Source organism: Sorex fumeus, unplaced genomic scaffold (genome assembly GCF_029834395.1).
Source record: "Sorex fumeus unplaced genomic scaffold, SorFum_2.1 ptg000265l, whole genome shotgun sequence".
Taxonomy (NCBI): Eukaryota; Metazoa; Chordata; class Mammalia; order Eulipotyphla; family Soricidae; genus Sorex; species Sorex fumeus.
In genome coordinates this window covers 10,091,235-10,113,666 of record NW_026606322.1, presented here as the reverse complement: position 1 = coordinate 10,113,666, position 22,432 = coordinate 10,091,235, and the positions used below count along the sequence as shown (strand labels likewise).

Here is a 22,432-nt window from a genome sequence, read left to right as displayed (position 1 = left end):
GCTATTGTGCCTGGCCAAGAGTTTCCTGGGAGTTGGCTTAAGAATTATTTGGGTAGATGGGGCTGGAGCGATAGCACAGCATGTAGGGCGTTTGCCTTGCATGTGGCCGACCCGGGTTCGATTCCCAGCATCCCATATGGTCCCCCAAGCACCGCCAGGAGTAATTCCTGAGTGCATGAGCCAGGAGTAACCCCTATGCATTGCCAAGTGTGACCCAAAAAGCAGAAGGAAAAAAAAGAATTATTTGGGTGGAGTAAAATGGTTTTAAAATGACCTTTAGCTTTTCTCCTTCAGGCTAATTTGGCTTATTATATCAGGCTCACATTTTACTTTAGAAGAGCTTTAAGTCTTGATGCAGCAGTGATTACATGGGAATCATTTCTCAGTGAGGTTGAACACAGGAAATTCTATCACGGTTTGAGAGAAGAAAAACAACCTCAAGGACATTTATAATAGTCTTCTCCAAATGCTTTAAATAGAAATGATCAGTAAAGAGACCAGATGCCTTATTTGTGTGAACGTGACTTTGCTGATGTGTCTGCAATGTGTTTCTTGTAGAAGTCCAGGAAGAAGCAGTTTGGAAGACTTTGGTGAGAGAGAAGAAAAATTATCTAAGTCAACCAATTCCACTCGTGAATCAATTCGTGTTTCAGAAACAGAATCAAATGATGGAAATTCACCAAAAGTGGTTAGTGTGTGATTTCTATTTTAAAATATATTGAATGTGGGCATGGGCATGCATTAATCATAATATAAGATCAAATTAAATACAATATACAAATGTTCAACAAGTTAAGATGCTTGCCAGTCTGCCCTTTTATTTTAAAAGAAGATTTAAAATATGAAAGCATCAGAGGTTAAATGGGAATCATATGTGGTTTATTCAGAGTTGGCTAGAGTGTAGAGCTACCGGATTGTTCCCAGAGCGAGCCAGGGTCTTTAACAGAAATAGATGGAATTACAAATATAAAAAGGAGAGATTTGTAGTTGCTCTCTACACCCACCCCCCAGAGTAAGTGTATGTGTTTATTTCTTTTTTTCTTCTTCTTTTTGTTTTTATTTTAAAGTTGTATATGTGCTAGAAACTTGGTGGGGGAGATGAGGACTTTGAGTAGTTGGCTTCAGTAATAAGTAGTAGATTCTTCTAAACTTGTCTGCTAAAATAGACACATGCCATTAATTGCTGGGTTTCATGGTTCTTTTCTCCCTGTATTCTATCAAGTGTTATTAGGAATGAACTTATCAGTTTTTAAAATTTATTTTTTATTGCAATGACACGGGATTAAAAGAGTGTAAATAGGGGCTGGAGCTATAGCACAGAGGGTAGGGCGTTTGCCTTGCACACAGCCTACCGGGGTTCGATTCCCAGCATCCCATATTGTCCCCTGAGCACCGCCAGGAGTAATTCCTGAGTGCATGAGCCAGGAGTAACCCCTGTGCATCACCGGGTGTGACCTAAAAAGAAAAAAAACTTTTTTTTTAAAAAGTGTGTAAATAATTTTATGTATTATGGGGTACAGTATTATTACCATGCCTGCTCTGAGTGCTAATATCTTTACCACAGTCCAGTGGGCACTTCCAGTCCCCCTCTTCCCTGGACTTCAAATTTATGGTAAGAATTTTTCAGTGGACATTGTTCTCTTGTTTTGTTTCTTTACATAATTATACATAATGATACAGTGATACATAATCATATCTGAGTTACATCACCTAGTGTTTTTCTCTCTCCTTATGACATACTTTTCTAAGTGAACCTCCTCTAGGTTCAGCTACAGATAGCATAACGCAATGTTTCATCTTTTCATCTTTGAATTGTCTACCATTGTGTACAAATACCACATTTTTATATCCACTCATCTGTCACATTACATGGGATGTTTTCAGATTTGGGCTATTATAAATAGTGCTGCATTGGACATAGATGTACACATATCTTTTCAAATCAATGATTTTGTGTTCCTGGGATACAATCCTCTGAGTGGAGTTGCTGGATCATAGGGTGGTTCTAGTTTTATGTTTTGAGAAGTCTCTATGCTATATTCCACAGGGGCTGAACTCACTGATGTTCCCATCAACAGTGAATGAGGGTTCCTTCTTCTCCATATCCTCACCAATATTTGTATGTAGGATAGCCATAAACTTTTGGGTATTGATTTTGGAAGCTGCCACTTTACTATACAAATCTACAGTTTCTGGTAACTTTTCTGTAGAGTATTTAGGATTTAAAAAATATAGTATCATGTTACTAAATAGTGAAAACCTGACTTCTTCCTTTTCTATCTGGATGCCCCTGATACCTTTTCCTTGTCTACTACTGCTATGGCCAGTATTTTCAGTACTATATTGAATAGTAGTGGTGAGAGTGGACAACCTTGTCTAGTGCTTTATCTTAAAAGGAAGGATTTTAGATTTTCCCCATTGAGAATAGTGCTTGTGGTAAATGGCTTTGGTCCCATCTGTTCTTGCTCCTAGCTTTTTTTTCCCCCGAAGAAGGTCATATTATTGCTGAGGAAAGGGAGTGAAATTTGGAGGAATAATTTAATGCTTTAAGATCAATCATACATTCGTTGATGTTTAATATTAATGTTTTGGATGCTGGAAAATAGTGAAACTGAAATTTAACCCTTAATTTCCCTTGTATATAATAGCAGTTTGATAACATTCTCAGACGACAACAAATGTCATACGTCAACTGTTTCATTTTCACTATCAAAGAAACTCATAAATAACAAAACGTCATAGATAACATTTTTCTTAGACGAAAGTAACTTTTAAGCATTAAATTAAAGCCCTTTGCAAGAATTATGTGCATGCATACATATATGTATGCACAGAAATTTAAATAGGCCAGATGCTACACACTCAAAGAAAAAGTCTGTTACTGGGGCTGGAGCGATAGCACAGCGGGTAGGGCATTTGCCTTGCACGCTGCCAACCCAGGTTCAATTCCCAGCATCCCATATGGTCCCCCGAGCACCGCCAGGAGTAACTCCTGAGTGCAGAGCCAGGAGTAACCCCTGTGCATTGCCAGGTGTGACCCAAAAAGAAAAAAGAAAAAAAGTCTGTTACTTTTCCTATAGGTATCTTTTCATATATTTGGGTAATGGAACATTACTAAAAACATTATAACATTATATACAAGTCCGCATCATTGAAAATGAATGTATGTGTCCACTCTGTACTGATTCATGTCCCTCTCCTAGTCTCCTTCTCTGTTTTCCTTGTAATTGAAACTATATCTTAGTTAGAAAACAGGAGAAAATTTAAGTGGAAACATACTTGACTCAGCCCTGTTCAAGAGTTCCTGATGTTGCTCAGTTGTCTGAACTCCGAGATCAATCAAGTCACGATTTTAGCAGTAATCTCTGTTTGAAGAATTCATTCTCTCATGAGGAGAGTAAGGCCTTTTAATAAACTGCGTCTTGGGTCTCAGTTGTTATTTTGCTTTCTGGTTGGCCCGTGGAAACGCGGGTGCTCCCTGGAGCTGCCTTTGCTGTTTGGTGATATTCAAAGATCTCAGGAGGCAGGATGTGTAAGGATTGTATTTTCACCCTCTCTTTCATTTGTTTATACAGACAGTGCAGGAAAGAGCTTTACTCTATAGTTTATACCTCTATTAAGCTTATTTATTGTACTGTTTTACTAAAATACTAACATCAATAGCATTCATCCTTTTAAAGCCCAATGTTACTATTGCTATAGAAACTACCTTCTTTATTAAGCTACTCCCAAAAGATATAGATAACATCAGATATATTGAGTACATACTGTATCTCTTAGTGCCTTAACAGTGAAGTCATTTGTATTCTTTTTTTTAAAAATTTTTATTAGTGAAACACTATGAGGTACAGTTGTAGACTTACAATTTTTTGTGCTTGGGTTTCAGTTATACAATGATCTAGCACCCATCCCTCCACCAGTGCCCATTCTCCACCATCACTGATCCCATTATCCCTCCCACCCCCATCCCCCCCATCCTACCCTGCCTCTGTGGCAGGGCATTCAGTCATTTGTATTCTTACAAGAAACTGTGAAATTAATTTTTCCTTTCAATTATTTTTCTCCAACTGTACTCTTACATGCCTTTTCTCTTTGTATTTTCTTTCATTTTCCCCAATAGTTACATGTCTTGAAAGATGGTAAGTTCTGTTTTTGAGATGTTGGGGCATATATTGTGTGGGTAAACTAACTTGATTTGATTTTTCTTCCTTACTCACCTAATATAACCAGTTTATTTTTTTTAACCTTTCTTCCCTTTCCCTTCTGCATAAGTGGTTCATATGATGTTAGCTGTCTGGGGGTTCTTTTTAATATGATGATTTGTTGTTAATTACTGTGTAAAAAGATTACTTGACTATATATAATCATATGTATATAAATACACATATAATTTGCTGATGTTTTTATGAACTGAATTGGAAATATATGTGTACATAAATATTTTAGAGTGTTTCAAAACATCTTTATTATTAAACATATCAGTGTAAAATTAGAATCTGTGATCTGTTTTTCAAACTGATTGGTTTGCCTTTTAGGGGTTAGGGAAAGAAGAAGCACAGAATGAGAAACAGATGAAAAAGAGTCCTTTGCTAACCCCAGGACTGAGGCTAAGTAGAGTCCCGTCAAAATCACTGGACTTAAACAAAAATGAGTATCTTTCTCTGGACAAAAGCAGCTCTTCAGATTCTGTTGACGAAGGTAAGGGGTTTCATATATATTCCTCGAGCCACAAAATGTGACTGTGTTATTCTAGCTTAACAAATAGAATCCTTTCTCAATCACCAACTCTAGCTGGTAGTGAAAGAAAAAAAGAGAGCAAGTCACAAATACTAGTGATGCAAATTGAAGCTATAGGCCTGTGTGAGAGACGTGTGGGCTGCTGGCCAGGCGCTACTGGCCTAGCGGCAGTGTGACATAGTCTCACCCAAATAGCCACAGGCCAGGCCGGACAACCTCCTTTGAAGGACGATCATCCCTGGAGGAGCATTGGCTTATGAGGTCACTTGGTTCTCAGGAGAAAGAAGGCCAGAGGTGTTAGCCTGCTTCATAGGCTCCTTCTCGTTTACTGATTGTGGTAGTTGACCTTACAAAATATCACAGACTGGTAGCTTACACAACAGAAGTCTCTTTGCCATGGTTCCGGAGGCTGGAAGCCTAGATGGTTAGTTTCGGGAGAGTGACTCCTCCTCGCTCAGAGGGCAGCCCTTCTGCTCTGTTCTTATATGGTCTGTTCTTGGCGTTTGTGTGTAACGTCATTGAATGCACTCAGAAGACAGTTGTTGGGTTCTTTTGAAAAGATAGCTGGGAGGAAATTTTTTTGAAATGAGGAAGCCCCATGGAAGATTAGCCTAGTGTGGGTACCTTGCGTTCTTTGGCATGCAGTGGGAATGAATTCCTCAGCCTTTACTGAACCTCTCACTTTCGGAAGATCTTCTCTGGCACCCAGTGGCCAGAGAGATAAGTGACACCAAAACAAGAATTTTTCCTGAACTGCTTTTTCTTGTTTTTGTATTTAATGAGAACAATCCTTAAAAATAGTTTTATTATTGAATTCCTATCCAATTATACTAATCTTAGCTATCTAAAGAATATCAATACAACTCAGAAGAGTTTTGCTCATGTCTAGAATAAGGAAAGATAAATGTTTTTATATTGTTTCTGTATTGCATATAAATGCTATCACTATTTTTTGGTGTGTGGATTTTTAATTTTAATTTGAGACACTGTGATTTAATGTGTCATGTGTATAAAACCATGTTATGGAACTGGTTACAATATGATTCCATGTGTACAGCATCCCAATACCATACCCGCCACAATGATGTCTACTTCCTTCTAGCATTATTCCAGTATTCTCTGTCACTCACCACCCACCTGCCTCCCACCCTTGGTAAGGTCAGTTCTGTAGGCCAGTTTTCATATTCTTTTGGCTGTGGCCTTTTGTTATTCCCTTAGTGTATCTTTATGTTCTACATAGGAGAGAGATCAGTTCATATCCATCTCTCCTTTTGGCTAACTTCACTCAGCCTGATACTCTCCAGATCTACCCATATGGTGGCGAATCACGTGATTTCTTCTTTTCTTATAGCGAGTACTATTTTATTGCCCGTCACAGTTTCTCTATCCAGTCATCTGTCCGTGGACATTTGGGTTGTTTCCATGTTTTGCTGTTGTGAATAGTGGTGCAGTGAACATAGGAGTGCAAATGTCTTTTCAAAATAGTGTTTTGGGGCCCTTGGGGTAGACGTCATCACGTTTTGTCCCTTTTTTGATGCCCCTCCCAGGACTGTTCAGCTTTATCTTAAAAACATGCGTGTAATAGACAGCCTCTGTCTTTGGAGGCTTTCTTCACATGATTTTTTTTTAAACTTTGATTAGATTATTCTTGGATAAGAAATTAGATACTTCTAATTGCTTTGCCTAGGAAGTGTCTAAAATTGTAGATTTACATACATTAAATGGGTAATGTAAATAAAGTTTAATTTTTAAGGGGATTCTCCAGGTGGTACTTTGGGTGTCTGGGGGCCTCTTCAGGTGATGTGTAGCCAGCTGGGTGGAAAGGCCCGAGGATACAGCTCCAGCCCAGTGGTGCCAAGGACCACCAGCGCTACACCGGCAGTGCTCAGAGGTAACAAGGAGCAGGGATCCCATGCGTAAAAGTCTGTGCATGGGTGTGTCATCTTTCTGGCCCTTATAAATAACTATTGGAGTAGTCTAGTCTTCTTATTTTCTGCAAGCTTTGACGTTATCGGTAAACTGGAAAAAAAAGTCAAAGAAGCAAACATTCCCAGAAATTTGGAAATATGTATATGTGGATTTAAAAGTGCAGTAGGAGTGCTGGAGAGCTAGTACTGGAGTTCAGATGCTTGTCTTGCATGCGGCCATCCTGGTACCACATACGGTCCCTGAGTAGCACCCTTGAGCACAGAGCCGGGAGTGAGCCCTGAGCACCGCCACGTGTTCCCCAATACCAAAGCTAACAATCAATGTTTATAATATGGTAACATATTAATGAAATAGAAATTAGAGGAGCTCGACAGGGCAGAGGAACAGTTTCATGGGCTGAGTGCAGTCTCTGTAGTAGTTAAAGGAAACAGCATTTTATTTTAAAAAGACAGTAATTTGGTCTTGAGCAATCATTGTGATACACTGAGTGAGAAAATGAGATTTGTTCTTCCTATCACCTGTTGGGTATTATCTTTGGGAAGTGCTACTGCATCACCTTATTGTAGAAACACCCACTGGACACAATTAGTCTTGAGAGAATTCACCACACAGGAACAACATGACATGTGTATATCATGGAGTACCCTAAACTAACCTTTAGCCCAAGCCATTATTTATTTATTCATTTTTGTTTTGTGGGTGGTGTAGGGTTAGGCTGTGTGCTCAGGTGTCACTCCTGGCAGTGCTTGGGCAACCATACGTGCTGTTTGTGATTGATCCAGGGTCAGTCCCTTAACTGCTATTCTGTGTGCCCTGTCCCCAGCCCAGCCCAGGCCTTTGAGGAGTCCCCAGTGCAGCTCGGATTGAGAAAGTTAGACCATAATCTGTTCTGACTTTCCTCATTTTCAGTCTTTTTTTTTTTTTGGCGGGGGAGGGAGGACTTTTTGGGTCATACCTGGCGATGCACAGGGGTTACTCCGGGCTCGTGCACTCAGGAATTACTCCTGGCAGTGCTCGGGGGACTATATGGGATGCTGGGAATTGAACCCGGGTCGGCCTCCTGCAAGACAAATGCCCTACCCACTGTGCTATCGTTCCAGCCCTTCATTTTCAGTCTTTGTTCTCTATACCGTGGCAGTCTAGAACTCACCAAGATAGAGAATTGCTCTCTTTATAGTTATTTCCCTATTTCCAGAAATGCCTTCTGGGCCTCTAGCTGCTGAATAAAATGCTAAGCATTGTGCATTCATCGGTTAAACCATATTACGCATTGAAAACTTGGGTACACAGTCATGCACAGAATAGACTATGGAACTTCCGTATTTAAAGAGTTGTTGCTGAGAGACTTTCTCCAACTCATTAGCTACTTATCTGGTTTGGGGGGGAAGGAGTTCAGAGTAGGGACTTTCCTGTCAGTGAAGAAGAATTGGCAAAGTTGACCCACATCCAAGCACCAGGAAGTGGTGGCTCTTTGGGGGACTCCAATCTTTGGGCTCTTGTCAAGGCTCATTTCCACTGTGCTCCCAGGTCGCAGGCAGGACTGTGAGAGACATGCCCCTGAAAGCAGAGCCAGGTGTGGAAGTTAACATACCAGCTGAGCCCACCAGACCCCCTGGATGGTGTCATGATGACAGAAGATTGGTTTCATTGTCCAGGGTTTAGAACTTGGTGTGGCAGGTTCACTGTGACTAGAACGTAGACTGAGCCAGGCCAGGAGCGCCCTCAGCCTGTGGTAACTTCCACCCCTTGCTCTGCCCCAGTGGGTAGATCTTACAGGTCCATCTCTGATGTGGGGCAGCGCAGGGCAAGATTGGAACCTGTGATCCACAGATGACTGAACACAGGGAGGCCAAACCACACACAAAAACAGGAGTCTGAATATCAGCTGGGGCTTATTAATTAATAAAGGCAAGGCCATGGAGATCTCTAGGCAAAGGCAGAGAAAAAGCAGCTAAGTGGGTTACTGTGTCAAGAAAGAACCATGAGGCGAACACAGTTAGGTAAGCCAGGGTTTTGAATGACACTTAAATTGCATTCGGTTTTTCTGGTCTAAAGAAATCCCTCGAGGTGAGTCAGGAAGCTAGCAGGCCACCAGCTGTCAGCGAATGGGCAATAAAAAGTTGTTTGTTGTTCAGAATTCACTTAAACACCAAATCAACTTTCCTTGCATACTGAACCTAGCGTGCTTCTCATGCTCCTTCTAAATGCTCTTACTCTACGATTTCCATTTTATTCATGTCCACTTCCTTCTGTTGTTCACCTTTCCTGATAGTAGCTTCATTTCCACTGACTGCTTTCAAACTGGTACGTTGGATAAAATACTCGTCCTTAATTGGAAACAGTTGCCTGCTGCCAATTTCAGCAGAGTTCCTTGCCCTATTTAACATACTGCCTGAAGTATGCGAGGCCCTGAGTTCGATCCCTGACACCTCATCTCCTGCAGCCACTGGGTTCCAGCACCAAATGATCAGGCCAGCAGATCTAGATACAGCACTGCTGAATGGTCCAGACCCGTCCCCCGAGCCCCACCACCCCCAGCGCACTGCTGGGGTAGCTGTTAGATGTAAGCAGTAAATACCACCTGCTAGTTGAACATGTTATATTTCCTGGAAATGCTGCTAGGATTTGAGGCTTTATTTTTGTTTTCTTTTGTTTTTGTTTGGGGCTGCACCTGGCTGTGCTCAGGGGTTAATCCTGGCTATGTGCTCAGGGATCACTCCTGACATGCTCCCCAGGGCTCAGGGGACCTTCTGGAGTGCTGGAGGTTGGACCTGGGTCGGCTGCATACAAGGCAAGGACCCTACCGACTTGTACCATCACTCTGACCCCAGTTTTAAGTCTTTAAAATACTATGAATTGGGGCTGGAGCGAGAGTACAGCAGGTAGGGTGTTTACCTTGCATGTGGCCAACCCAGGTTGGATTCCCGGGAATCCATATGGTTCCCCCGAGCACTGCCAGGAGTAATTCCCAAGTGGAGAGAACCAGGAGTAACCCCTGAACATTGCCAGGGGTAAGCCAAAAAGCCACACACACCCACAAAAATACTATGAATTTCACAAGTAAATAATTTCAGGTGGGGGGCAGTTTTTTCCAAGTCCTTTCTTGCTGGAACAAATTTACTTACAAAAGATTCCATATTATTGTTAATAGTACAGCAGTCATATCACAAATTCTATCTTATCCCTTGGAAAATGGAACAACATTTTCCGAGGAATAAGATAATAAAATAGAGGGCCTCAATGAAATATGAAAGTATATTACATTTCTTATTCAGGCTTACTTTGGAAAAATTTCAGTCCAGGGACTCCTAGAGAAATGGTTCTCTGGGAGGGAGGAATTTACACAATGCTTGAAGCACTTTGTAGTGCCAAAAAAAATAGAGAATTGCTGTTCAATAGCAAAAAAAAAAAAAAAAAAAAAAAAGAGGTGTGCCAAAAGGACACTGTGTCGACTGAAAGAGTTTCTAATGGCAAAAAAAAAAAAAAAAAGCTTCATAAGCAAAATAGTATTGGGACATAACCTAAGAGAATAAAATAATTCTTTGTATTCAAGGTTATAAATAATTGGCTAAATACAGAAGTGGGGGAGAGCACAGGGTGTTCACACTCCCCTCTCCACAGAGTGGAGCTTAATCCTCCTCCACTTGACCATGGGCTGAATTTACTGAGTCATTTGTGACAAATGGAATCTGGCAAGGAGGAGATAGTAACTGCAGTAGGGAAAGCTGCTAGACAGCCGATTCACCCAGTGATCAGGTTCTGAGCAGATTAGAAAGCAGTCAATGCCCGGCACCCCTCTGACGGAGACATTTCTCCCGTGTTTGTTTAGTCTTCTTGTGATTATCTGAATTCCCTTTGCAATGAGCGACTATCGCTTCTAAGTCAGAAAAAGCTATTTTTCAGCCCTGATTGAGATGTTACCTCACCAAACCTTCACAGGCTGCCCTGTTTTAGTGATTTGTTTCTGTCCAGGAGTCATTATTGAAGCAGCAGTAAAGAGCTTTTGTCTGCATAGGAGATAAAAGCCGGGAGATGGTGACTGGATGGCCCTACCTGTGGCAAACTAAAGAGACACAAATCATCTAATGAGGGAGAAAAAGCAACAGTAGGAGGCCAAGGCAGAGCTCGAAGTGCTTAGATCACAGCTTTTAGTTTACAGGACCGCTTCGCCTGGATTAGTATCGACAGGTGCTGCCTACAGATGACGCTCAGTGCTTGATTTACGAAACACGGGGAGCTTCTCACAGTCCTCATCTGTATCAATAGGGTTTGAAAGAAGAAGTAATTGATAGGTAATCCTAGTCCTGAAATCATCAAGGACTCGGATTGCTTTTCCAGGCTCCAATTTCTAGCTCCCCGCCCCGCTGAGGCCTTTATTCACCTGAGCTAAATTCTCATCAACACTCCCTCCCCCCCCCCCCCCCCCCCCCCGTCCCAACGTCAATGTGTTCTGAAGTTTGGGTAGGTAAATTCAAACACCAGTCCCGTCACTCACACTAGCCATGGAGCTTTGACGTTCTCTTTGTGCCTCAGTTTGCTCCGCTGTACAATGGAGCTAATGACAATGGCAGTTATTTCACAGGCTTGCTGTGAGAAAGAGATGAGTGGATACTTCTTGGGTGCTTATCTCGTGCCTAACATATAGCAAGCCCCCAGGGTGTGGGCTCTTCTTTCTACATTGTATTTCCAGGGAAGATGAAATGAGCTGAGCAGATTCTGCTCCTTCATTCCTTATGCAGTTTTCAACATCACTATCATGATTGTTGTTCGTCGATTGCCTCGAGCAGGCCCCAGTAACGTCTCCTTTGTCCTAGCCCTGAGATTTTTAAAAAATGTGCCATATTCAAGGCTCTTTCAGGGTTAAGAGAATGAGACCCATCATTGTTACTGGTATTTGGCATATTGGGTACGCCACGGGGAGTTTGCCAGACTCTGCCCTGTGGGCAGGTTACAATGATCGTATTCCTGAAAAATCAAAATATTCCACTGGACATGATTGAGTTCTGAAGAATTTTTTTTTTTTCAGTATGAGTTCTTTGTGACTCGGTTGTGGGTATGATGATAGCTGCATGCGGGAGACTGCTTGATGTCAAGTTTGAGGCGCAATTTGGGTGAGCCAGTGAGGGTGAGTGGCAGTGTTGGAACCATCAGGGTTGATATTTTCCACACATAGACACTTTCAGAAATGAAAACTGCTAATTGCTAGGGTAGGTACCACCCCAGGTGTCTCTTTGCATTTCCCTGATCTCTATTGAAGTATTCTTGTGAGTGAGAGATTTTGGGAGCTCTTTGTCATTCAAAGAATATTTCTTTATCTTTGAGGGGTTTATAATCGAAAAAGTGATGATAGATAGCTTAACTATATATTGTTATTTATAGTTATATTTCAAGAAACTTTCACCACCTCTATCTCTGTAAAAGTTGTGAAAAAAAAGTATATTTGGGCTGGAGCGATAGCACAGTGGTAGGGCGTTTGCCTTGCGCGCAGCCAGCCCGGTCTGGCCGAGCTGGGTTCGATTCCTCTGCTCCTGTCAGAGAGCATGGCAAGCTACCAAGAGTATCTCACCCGCACGGCAAAGCCTGGCAAACTCCCTGTGACGTATTCAATATGCCAAACATGGTAACAAGTCTCAAATGAAGACGTTACTGGACCTGCTCGAGCAAATCGATGAACAATGGGAGGACAGTGTTAGTTATATTTAGCACATATGTATATAATATCTATTTGGATTTTAATAATATCTTGAAATGTGCCAGTCATTTTAATCACATTTTAAAACCATTTTGTTCCAAAATAAAATAAAATAAAACTTTAAATTTACCTTTCTGTGATTTTTTTTTCTCTTTGTGTGTGTTTTGTTCCACAGAAAATATTCCTGAGAAGGATCTTCATGGAAGACTTTATATCAATCGTGTTTTTCATATCAGTGCTGAGAGAATGTTTGAATTACTCTTCACCAGTTCACACTTTATGCAGAGGTTTGCCAATTCTAGAAATATTATAGGTCAGTCCTGTGTTCTGATGAAAAAAATCAATTTGGGAGAACTTTATTATCTTTAGTAGCTTGAGCCTATATAACTTGATTTATGTTTTCAGAGTGAAAATATTAAAAATATTTGTAGGTATTTTATGACATTTGGGAGTACGTGACTTAGCTTACTATATAATATTACAATGCGGCAGAGATTCACACACTGAGTCACTGACACAGGCAAAGAGAAATTTGTTCTTTGGTCAAATTAAATAAGGTTTATACACAAAAATGAATTCACAAAGATTACATACACCTGTGTTCATTGCAGGACTTATTCAGTAGCCAGGCCATAGAAACAAGCCAAATGTCCAATAACAGATGAGTGGATAAAGAAATTATGGCGTGTAAACACAGTGCAATACTGTGTAGCTATAAGAAAAGGTGGAATCTTGTATCTTGCTGCAACTCGAATGGAAGTGGAGTGAAATAAGTCAGAGAGGGAAGAACAAATACCAGATGATCACACTCATCTGTGTTATATAGAGAAACAAAACAAAAGAAGGAAATAGAGAGTCTGGAACGATGACAAATCCTTGGCCTTGATTACAAACTTGAAATGCCCAGGCTGTGGGGTGGCAGTAGTCGGGAGATATGCAGGAGTGGACCAGACACAAGGCTCTTGGTGAAGGGTTTTTGTCATTTTGGTTGTGGTGAGGTGTAAAATCTTAACACACCGAAGGTTGTGTGTTCACGGGCTCACTGGATGGCACTGTCTCACCGCCTGCGTTTGGTGCTCTTGAGCCGCTGTATGTGGCCTGGATCGGAATGGCTGTTGGCCAAGGGTAGACGGAAGAAGAAACGAGGGCCAGGCCGGTCTATATCAATAGTAGTTTATTCCAATCCTCTTCACTCCTGTCTTTCTCTGCCTCCTTCTCTCCTGGGCCCCAATCTTGGAACCTCTCTCTCTCCTTCTGGCTCTGATTCTGGATCTCTGGAGCCCGAGCTCTCTTACTTCTGAGTCTCCTCCTCCAAGATTACCTTATTGTTTATACAGCAGTCACATAAGGCGGTGACATAAAGGTGGGTTAAATATTGACGAATCAACACAGAGAGGTAAGAACACTCCTCCAGGAGATTAACTCAAGGATAAAATCTCATCTACAGAGATTACTCCAGATTACTAGGAGATCTGCTCAAGGGTGGGATCCCAACAAGGGTGTGTTCTTCCCTCAGTTAGTAATCTACTTAAATAGTTGTAATAATTCTACTTCTAATATTTCTAGCAATATCTGTATGAGCACAGTAAGAGACGTAAACTTAGTTTGGTTCTTCCTGAGAACATCTCACTATACATTCCGCAGTCCTCAGGCCAGGTTAATCTTCCTAGCTCCAGCAGAGTCCTAGTCTCGTTGTTACTTACTTTTGGATCATGACAGCATTTGTCCATGATCATGCCCTCAACTTATAGTTGAGTATCGTGATGCTTTGGCCTAGCCCATTTCGATGCCAGGGTAGCTCACTGCTTGCCCTGGGTCCATTCAGTCCCTCGTCGGGACCCTGCTTTTGGGGTGCTAGGAACTAAGGGCAACTGAGTCAAGAAATCACATGCCCAGGAGTAAATATTATTCGGAGTCAATCAACTCCCAAGTTACAAAGCATAATATTAACTGTCTTCCTGTGTCCACACAGAAAGGACATTGCTTACAATACAAGTTCAGTGTCCTTAGATGGGTGTGACCTGACAAACCTAAGCTACCTGAGGAAGGACAAAAGAGTGTTATCCTACAGTGAGGTGCCATCAAAACTGTAAATGTTGTATTACTGAAAACGCAAGCATGAAAGTTTGTAAGATTGTAACTGTACCTCACGGTGACTCACTACTAAAAAATTTTAAAAAATTTTAAGTGTTAAAACTTTCAAACATGTTGCCTTGACAGCAATAATAAAAATTACAATAATAATAATATGTTTTATAACAAAATATTTTATCAATCATTAGATGCCTTTGATTTGCAACTTTTATGTAAACATAACATGCATAGGCCTTATTATCAATATGAATTCAAGTATCAAAAAAACCCTGGCCAATTCCAGATCTAAACTGTCATGGCACCGTACCATTCAGACTTAGAGTTAGTCAGGAAGCTTGCCCCCAGTGAGGGCGTCTGCTCACAGCAGCCTTTGATGGCATACAATTTTGCTATCTTCGGAATTTCTTCCTTGGTTATCCATGTTGGATTTCTTGAGTTTGGTTTCAAAGGCTTCTTTCATTTTGAGAAATTTTCTTAACAATTAACAAATGAATTTGGATTACAAGAGTGTAAATGTTTATATGTTTTGGGGGTACAGTGTTCCCACACCCACACCTACCATCCATGTGCTGGTATCCCTAGACCACTGTCTACTCACACCCGCTTTCCAGTCACCTCAGTGCTGTTTAAGGGTTTGACTACTTTTTTTTTCCACTTTGGGCCACACCAGGTGGTGCTCAGGACTTATTACTGCTCTACGCTCAGCGATCAATCCTCGTGGGCTTGGGTGATTATTGGGGTGCCTGGGCTTGAACCTGGGTCAGTTATGTGCAAGGCAAACGCCCTAGCTGCTGTACTATCGCTGTACCTGCTGTACTACCCTGGGTTTGTCTACTTTAGACATTGTTTCCTGGACATCGTTTCTTTCCTTCTAGACTACATTTGACTGAAATTATCCAGTAGGTGTCTTTCTCCCTCCAACCTATTTCACTTAACCATGGTCAAAACATCTTTTAAAAAATTTTAAGAATTTGGGGCTGGAGCAATAGCGCAGCGAGTAGGGTTTTTGCCTTGCACGTGATGGACCCGGGTTCGATTCCCAGCATCCCATATGGTCCCCCGAGCACCGCCAGGAGTAATTCCTGAGTGCATGAGCCAGGAGTAACCCCTGAGCAGTGCAGGGTGTTACCCAAAAAGCAAAAAAAAAGTAAATAAAAATTTAAGAATTTAATGAAAAAATGTATATAGTCAATTATTTATTAATTTAATCCATTTCAGCACAGAGATGGTTACTAATTGATCAAAACTTTTAAAGAAATTGTAGTAGAGGGACTGGAGCGATAGTACAGTGGGTTGGGCGTTTGCCTTGCACGAGGCCGACCCAGGTTTGATTCCCAGCATCCCATATGGTCCCCTGAGCACTGCCAGGAATAATTCCTGAGTGCAGAGCCAGGAGTAAACCCTGCACATTGCTAGGTGTGACCCAAAAAGAAAAATGAAAACAAAAACAAAAAAAATTGTAGTAGAGCACCACAAGGAGTAATTCCTGAATGCAGAGTCAGGAATAACCCCTGAGATTTCTGGGTGTGACCAAAAAGAAATAAAAAATTTTTTAAATAAATTAATAAAAATCTGGTAGTTTATAAAGAAGGTTTTTAAAAATCAATGCCTACAGTTGTGCAACAATACTTTGAATCTCAGTTTTTTCACTCTAAAAGAAATGTGAATCTTCAGAAAAACTGTGCGAATAGTAATAGAACCCATGTACATACCACTCGGATTTGCCATTCTTTTTATTGTGGTAAAATGCCTGTAGCATAAAATTTATAGTTTCAACCTTTTTTGTGTGTCAGTAAGTACTTGTCAGTACTGAGCAACCAGCACCACCTTCCGTTTTCAGAACTGTATCATCCTTCCCTTAACCGAAACTCTGAACCTGCTAGACAGTAACTCACTTTCCTCTCCCCCTAACTCCTGGCGGGCACCTTTCCACTTCCTGTTTCTATGAATTTAATTATACTTGGTACATAGTTTCTCCACCCCTCTCGGAGAGCCCGGCAAGCTACCGAGAGTATCTTGCCCGCATGGCAAAGCCTGGCAAGCTCCCCGTGACGTATTCAATATGCCAAACACAGTAACAACAAGTCTCACGATGGAGACGTTACTGGGCCCGCTCGAGCAAATCAATAACAACGGGAGGACAGTGCTACAGTGCTACGGTGCTACATGGTTTCTCATTAGCACAATTTCTTCACAAGTTGCCGTCAAAGTCATATGGCAGCATAATGATAATGTCTTTTAAGGTTTTGTTCACCATGATGGGAATGTGGAAGTGTTGATCCATCTCTGTTTGATAAGCTGGTACCGTTACTTCTCTTGGAAACAAGTAGAGACTTTAAGACAGATGTTCCAGATGAATCAACTTTTATTGTCTCAAGAAAATAAAAGACAGCATTAATAGAAGACAGTTTAGAAGTGAATTCATTGCGGTCATAGAACATGATGCTTAATGCTTTATTTTACTTTTATCTTAACTCACCGCTTTCAGTATAAGGAAGTGAGGACTGATCAAATATGAAAATGTAAATAATTCTAAAATATCTGTTGTTCCATTTCAAGCCGTATACTTCACATTTTTAGGACTAACGTGGTTTCTGTCTGCTGTAATTAGATGTAGTATCTACTCCATGGAATGTCGAACCAGGAGGTGATCAGCTGAGAACCATGACCTACACGATAGTCCTTAACAATCCCATCACTGGAAAGTTCACCTCTGCCACCGAGAAGCAGGTATGTCTCCTCGGTCAGCATTCCAACAAGTTTTCACTAGTCTTGAAGTGGCTTTGTCATGAATGTCATAAGTAAGTGTCAAGAGGGGTGTGGAAAGTAGAAATGGTTACGATTAAAAGAGACATAAGGGGACTGGCAGTAGAGCACATACTTTGCATAGTAAAACCTCGGGCTCAATCACGAAAAAATAAGATAAACCTAAGAGGGTTTTGGGTTTCTGGGTTTTTGGTGTTTTTTTTTGGGGGGGGAGGTGCATTTCTGGCTTTGGGCTTAGGGTCACTCCTAGTAATGATCAGGGACCAGGACCAGGTGATGGTAATGAGGTGATGAGGGTCAACACAGGCTTAGCAGTATGCAGGGAAAGCACCTTACCGCCTCTGCAGGGTTGTGGGGTGGTTTGGTTCACATCTGGGTGTGCTCAAGGCTCATGTTTGGGGGCCATATGTGTTGCTGGGGATCAAATCTGGCTTGGCTACATGCAAGGCAGATGCTTAATCTGCTCTAGTATCATCCTGGTCGCCCACCCAAGTTTTAGAAGGTTTTAACCAAATAAGCCTTTATCTTAATTTAAACATACCAACTCTAAATTGTATTTGATGATATGTAAGTAATTTTTAATACTGGGTGTGTATAATAATGGTACTATCACTATGTTTTAAAGAAAAGTATCTTCCAAAGAGATATACTAAAGAGTTTATAATAAAATACAGTGATGTATTTAAGGGTAAAATTATATTGATGTCTGGGATTTCCTTGAAAGGTCAAACAGAGAATGGGGTGGGAAAGGGGAATATAGGTTGGGGGGTGGGGAAATAGGACTAACAAATGTGAGTGTTGTTGGCTGGTAGATGAGTTTATGAAGGTTCACGATAATTCAGTCCTACTCTTGCATTTGTTTGAACTTTTAATAATAAATGGTTTGAAGAAAGAACACTCTTGAACCTGATTTTCTGGATTGCATCAAAGTAGCTAGATGGCTGCTGTGGCATATGGGGAAGAGCTGATAAGATAGTTCCTGCTCCACTCTGCCAGGCTGGCCCCGACTTACTGTGGCGTTGGCATTTGCCCGGTTGTTTTAAGGTTTAGCCGATGGTGCAAGCAGTTGGAAAATAACGTATTTACATCTGAACTAGTTATACTATTGTAGCTTCTGCTCATTAGCGTCAAAAAGGATTTAATTTACCCACCCCCATCCCCCAGGGTTTTCAAATATTTAAGAGACCTTTGTATTCTAACTTCGGAGAGTCTTTGACCTTGGAGGATGGGGACCAGGAGGGACGCAGCTCGGTAGTAGAGTACAAGTTTGTGTTGCAAGGCCCCGAATTGATCCTGGGCACTGCCTGGCCCCCAGCACCACCAAGTGTAGTCCCTGTGACCCTGAGCATGACCAGATGGAGTCCCCCACACTCGGGGTATTTTTTTTTTTTGGAGGGGGGCAAGGGCACACCCAGCAGTGCTCAGGGTTTACTCCTGGCTCTGCATTCAGGAGTCACTCCTGGTGGGGTCCTGGGGACCAATTGGGGTGCCAGGAATAGAACTACATGAAAGGCAAGTGCCCTTCCCACTGTACTAATGCTCAGGCTCGACTCTCTTCCTCTTAACCAACATTCAACCATGCAAATTAGGCTGAGCTCTGCTCTGAGCAGCTCCTGGTCCCTGTACACTTCCGGATGTGGCCAGTCTTTCTAGAAAACCCTAAGAGCTTAACCAGCATGGAGAGTGTGCTGGCTTTGCATATAGACTTCCCGAGTCTTGTAATTTGTGAGAAAGAATTCTAGTATCATCATATCAACAAAAGAAAAGATAAAAAGCATATGATTATATCAATAGATGCAGAGAAAGCATTTGACAAGATCCAGCACCCCTTTATGATGAAAACCCTAGCCAAAATGGGTATAGAGGGGACCTTCCTCAACATAATTAAAGCCATCTACCACAAGCCTACAGCAAGCATCATCCTCAATGGGGAAAAACTGAGAGCCTTCCCTCTAAGATCAGGGAAGAGACAGGGATGCCCACTCTCTCCACTGCTGTTCAATATAGTACTGGAAGTACTTGCAATAGCGATTAGGCAAGAAAAAGATATTAAGGGCATTCAGGTAGGAAAGGAAGAAATCAAGCTCTCACTATTCGCAGATGATATGATACTCTACTTAGAGAACCCAATAACCTCCACCAAAAAACTCCTAGAAACAATAGACTCGTATAGTAAAGTTGCAGGCTATAAAATCAATACCCAAAAGTCCATGGCTTTCCTATATGCCAACAGTGAGAGAGAAGAAAGCAACATGAAAAAAACAATCCCGTTCACAACTGTGCCCCAGAAAATCAAGTACCTAGGAATCAGCTTAACTAAGGAAGTAAAGGACCTGTACAAAGAAAACTACAAAACGCTACTTCAGGAAATAAAAGAGGACATGAGGAAATGGAAAGATATCCCCTGCTCATGGGTCGGGAGACTTGACATTGTCAAAATGGCAATACTACCGAAAGCATTGTATAAATTCAATCCCTATAAGGATACCCATGAAATTTTTCAAAGAAATGGAGCAAACACTCCTGAAATTTATATGGAACAATAAGCCCCCACGAATAGCTAGAGCAATTCTTGGGAAAAAGAAAATGGGAGGAATCAACCTCCTGAACTTCAAACTGTACTACAAAGCAGTAATAATTAAAACAGCATGGTACTGGAACAAAGGCAGAACGGCAGACCAATGGAACAGGGTTGAATACACTGACATCTCCCCTCAATCATATGATCATCTAATCTTTGATAAAGGTGCAAGTAATGTGAAGTGGAGTAAGGAAAGCCTCTTTAACAAATTGTGCTGGCATCACTGGACGGCTACATGCAAAGAAATGGGCTCAGAACTCTGCCTAACACCATGTACAAAAGTAAGATCAAAATGGATTAAAGACCTCAACATCAGACCAGAAACCATAAGGTACATTGAAGACAAAGTTGGCAAAACCCTCCATGACATTGAAGCTAATGGTATCTTCAAAGATGCCACGCCACTGGCCGAGCAAGTGAAAACAGAGATAGATAAATGGGACTATCTTAAACTAAGAAGCTTCTGCACCTCCAAAGAAACAGTGACCAAAATACAAAGACAGTCTACAGAATGGGAAAGGATATTCGCCGAATACACATCTGACAAGGGGTTGATATCCAGGATATACAAAATACTGGTTAAACTCCACAAGAAGAAAACATCCAACCCCATCCAAAAATGGGGCAATGAAATGAACAGAAACTTTCTCAAAGAAGAAATCCGAATGGCAAAAAAGCACATGAGAAAATGCTCTACATCATTAATCATCAGGGAGATGCAGATCAAAACCACAATGAGATACCATCTCACACCTCAGAGACTGGCCCACATTCAAAAGAACAAAAGCAACCGATGCTGGCGCGGATGTGGCAAGAAAGGGACACTCCTTCACTGTTGGTGGGAATGTCGACTGGTTCAGCCCTTCTGGAAAACAGTATGGACGATTCTCAAAAACTTAGAAATTGAGCTCCCATTTGACCCAGCGATACCACTCCTGGGAAGATACCCCAGAGAGGCAAAAATGTGTAGTCGAAGTGACATCTGCACTTGTTTGTTCATTGCAGCACTCTTTACAATAGCCAGAAACTGGAAGAAACCTGAGTGCCCAAAAACAGATGACTGGTTAAAGAAACTTTGGTACATCTACACAATGGAGTACTATGTAGCTGTTAGAAAAGATGAAGTCATGAAATTCACATACAAGTGGTACAACATGGAAAGTATCATGCTAAGCGAAATGAGTCAGAAAGAGAGGGATAGACATAGAAAGATTGCATTCATCTGGGGGATATAAAGTAACAAAATATGAGATTAATACCCAAGAATAGCTGAGATCAGCACCAGGAGGATTACTCCATAGCTTAGAGGCCAGCCGGGTATTCTAGGGGAAAGGGCAGTTCAGATAGAGAAGGGAGCACCAAATAAAGGGTGTTTGGAGGATCCTCCCAGGAGGGGAGATGCATGTCGAAAGTGGACTATGGACTGAACATGTTTGCCACTCAATGCCTCTTTTGCAGACCACAACACCCAAACGGAGAGAGAGAACACAGGGGATTGTCCTGCCACAGAGGCAGGGGGGGATGGGGGGATGGGGGTGGGAGGGATATTATCCTTGGTGGTGAAAAACGGGCACTGGTGGAGGGATGGGTATCTGATCATTGTATAATCGAAACCCAAGCACAAAAAATAGTAAATCTACAACTGTACCTCATGGTGTTTCACTAATAAAAAAAAAAGAATTCTAGTATACCTAGTGTACCTAAATATATATGTAAACTGGCATATAAGTATATATGCTTATTTTTTTAGTGGTTCTAAATTGGCAAGAAAGTTGGTATATTAAATTTATGCATGCAAAACTCTTATTTTGGCAGACACTGTATAAAGAAAGCCGGGAAGCACAATTCTATCTGATAGATTCAGAAGTGCTGACTCATGATGTCCCCTATCACGACTACTTCTATACACTGAACAGATACTATATCACCCGCTCTTCCAAACGGAAATGCCGGTTACGGTGAGCTTTCGTACATGAATGTTTTAGCTGGCAGAGGCTCTGGTCACACAGCCTTTCAGAAACCCCAGCTTTCTATCTGGCTCCAATGACATGGCTATTCGTGCTGAGCAGAGGGATGGAGCTCCTCACTCACAATCCCATGTGGGATGATGTCTTTGGGTCCTGGAACTGCACCAACCAGAATGGGGTTGTTTCAGCCGAGGCTGGAATTGAAAAAGGTGGGGAATTGCTCTCCGTGTCCAGGGACAGAGCCAAGTCTTAGGGCCTGAGGAACAGATGTAAATTACATTGTTGCAATGAAAACAAAACTAATTGGTAGGCGTGTGGGGGATTTGCCTTGCACGCACTTGACCTGGGTTTGATCCCGGGCACCCCATCTGGTCCCCTGAGTACTGCCAGGAGTGATTGCTGAGTGCGGAGCCAGGAGTAAGCCCTGAGCACTGCCAGGTGTGACCCCAAAACTAGCAAACAAAAGAAGATAGTCATGGGCCCTTGGACGCTGAGCTTAGTCTCGTCTAATGTAATGACTTCCAACTAGTTTATGACACTAGATATTTTTCATATATGACAATTAAAAATTTATCATTTATTTCAAAGACATTTTAATTCAGCCAAGAAAGCTCTCTTTATTTTGAATACTGATGTTTAAGTAAAGAAAGTTCAGATCTAGGGGCT

At 41.6% G+C, this 22,432-nt stretch overlaps 1 protein-coding gene across 1 annotated transcript in view; it reads left to right on the top strand.

Moving 5' to 3' along the window:
• GRAMD1C (GRAM domain containing 1C) overlaps positions 1-22,432 on the top strand; it is a 114,133-nt gene that overhangs the window by 76,742 nt on the left and 14,959 nt on the right. The window contains exons 8-12 of the mRNA XM_056109363.1: positions 559-688; positions 4,536-4,698; positions 12,534-12,671; positions 17,064-17,182; positions 21,615-21,757. Of these exons, the coding sequence (XP_055965338.1) occupies positions 559-688; positions 4,536-4,698; positions 12,534-12,671; positions 17,064-17,182; positions 21,615-21,757 (693 nt within the window). The remainder of the gene's footprint in view (positions 1-558; positions 689-4,535; positions 4,699-12,533; positions 12,672-17,063; positions 17,183-21,614; positions 21,758-22,432) is intronic.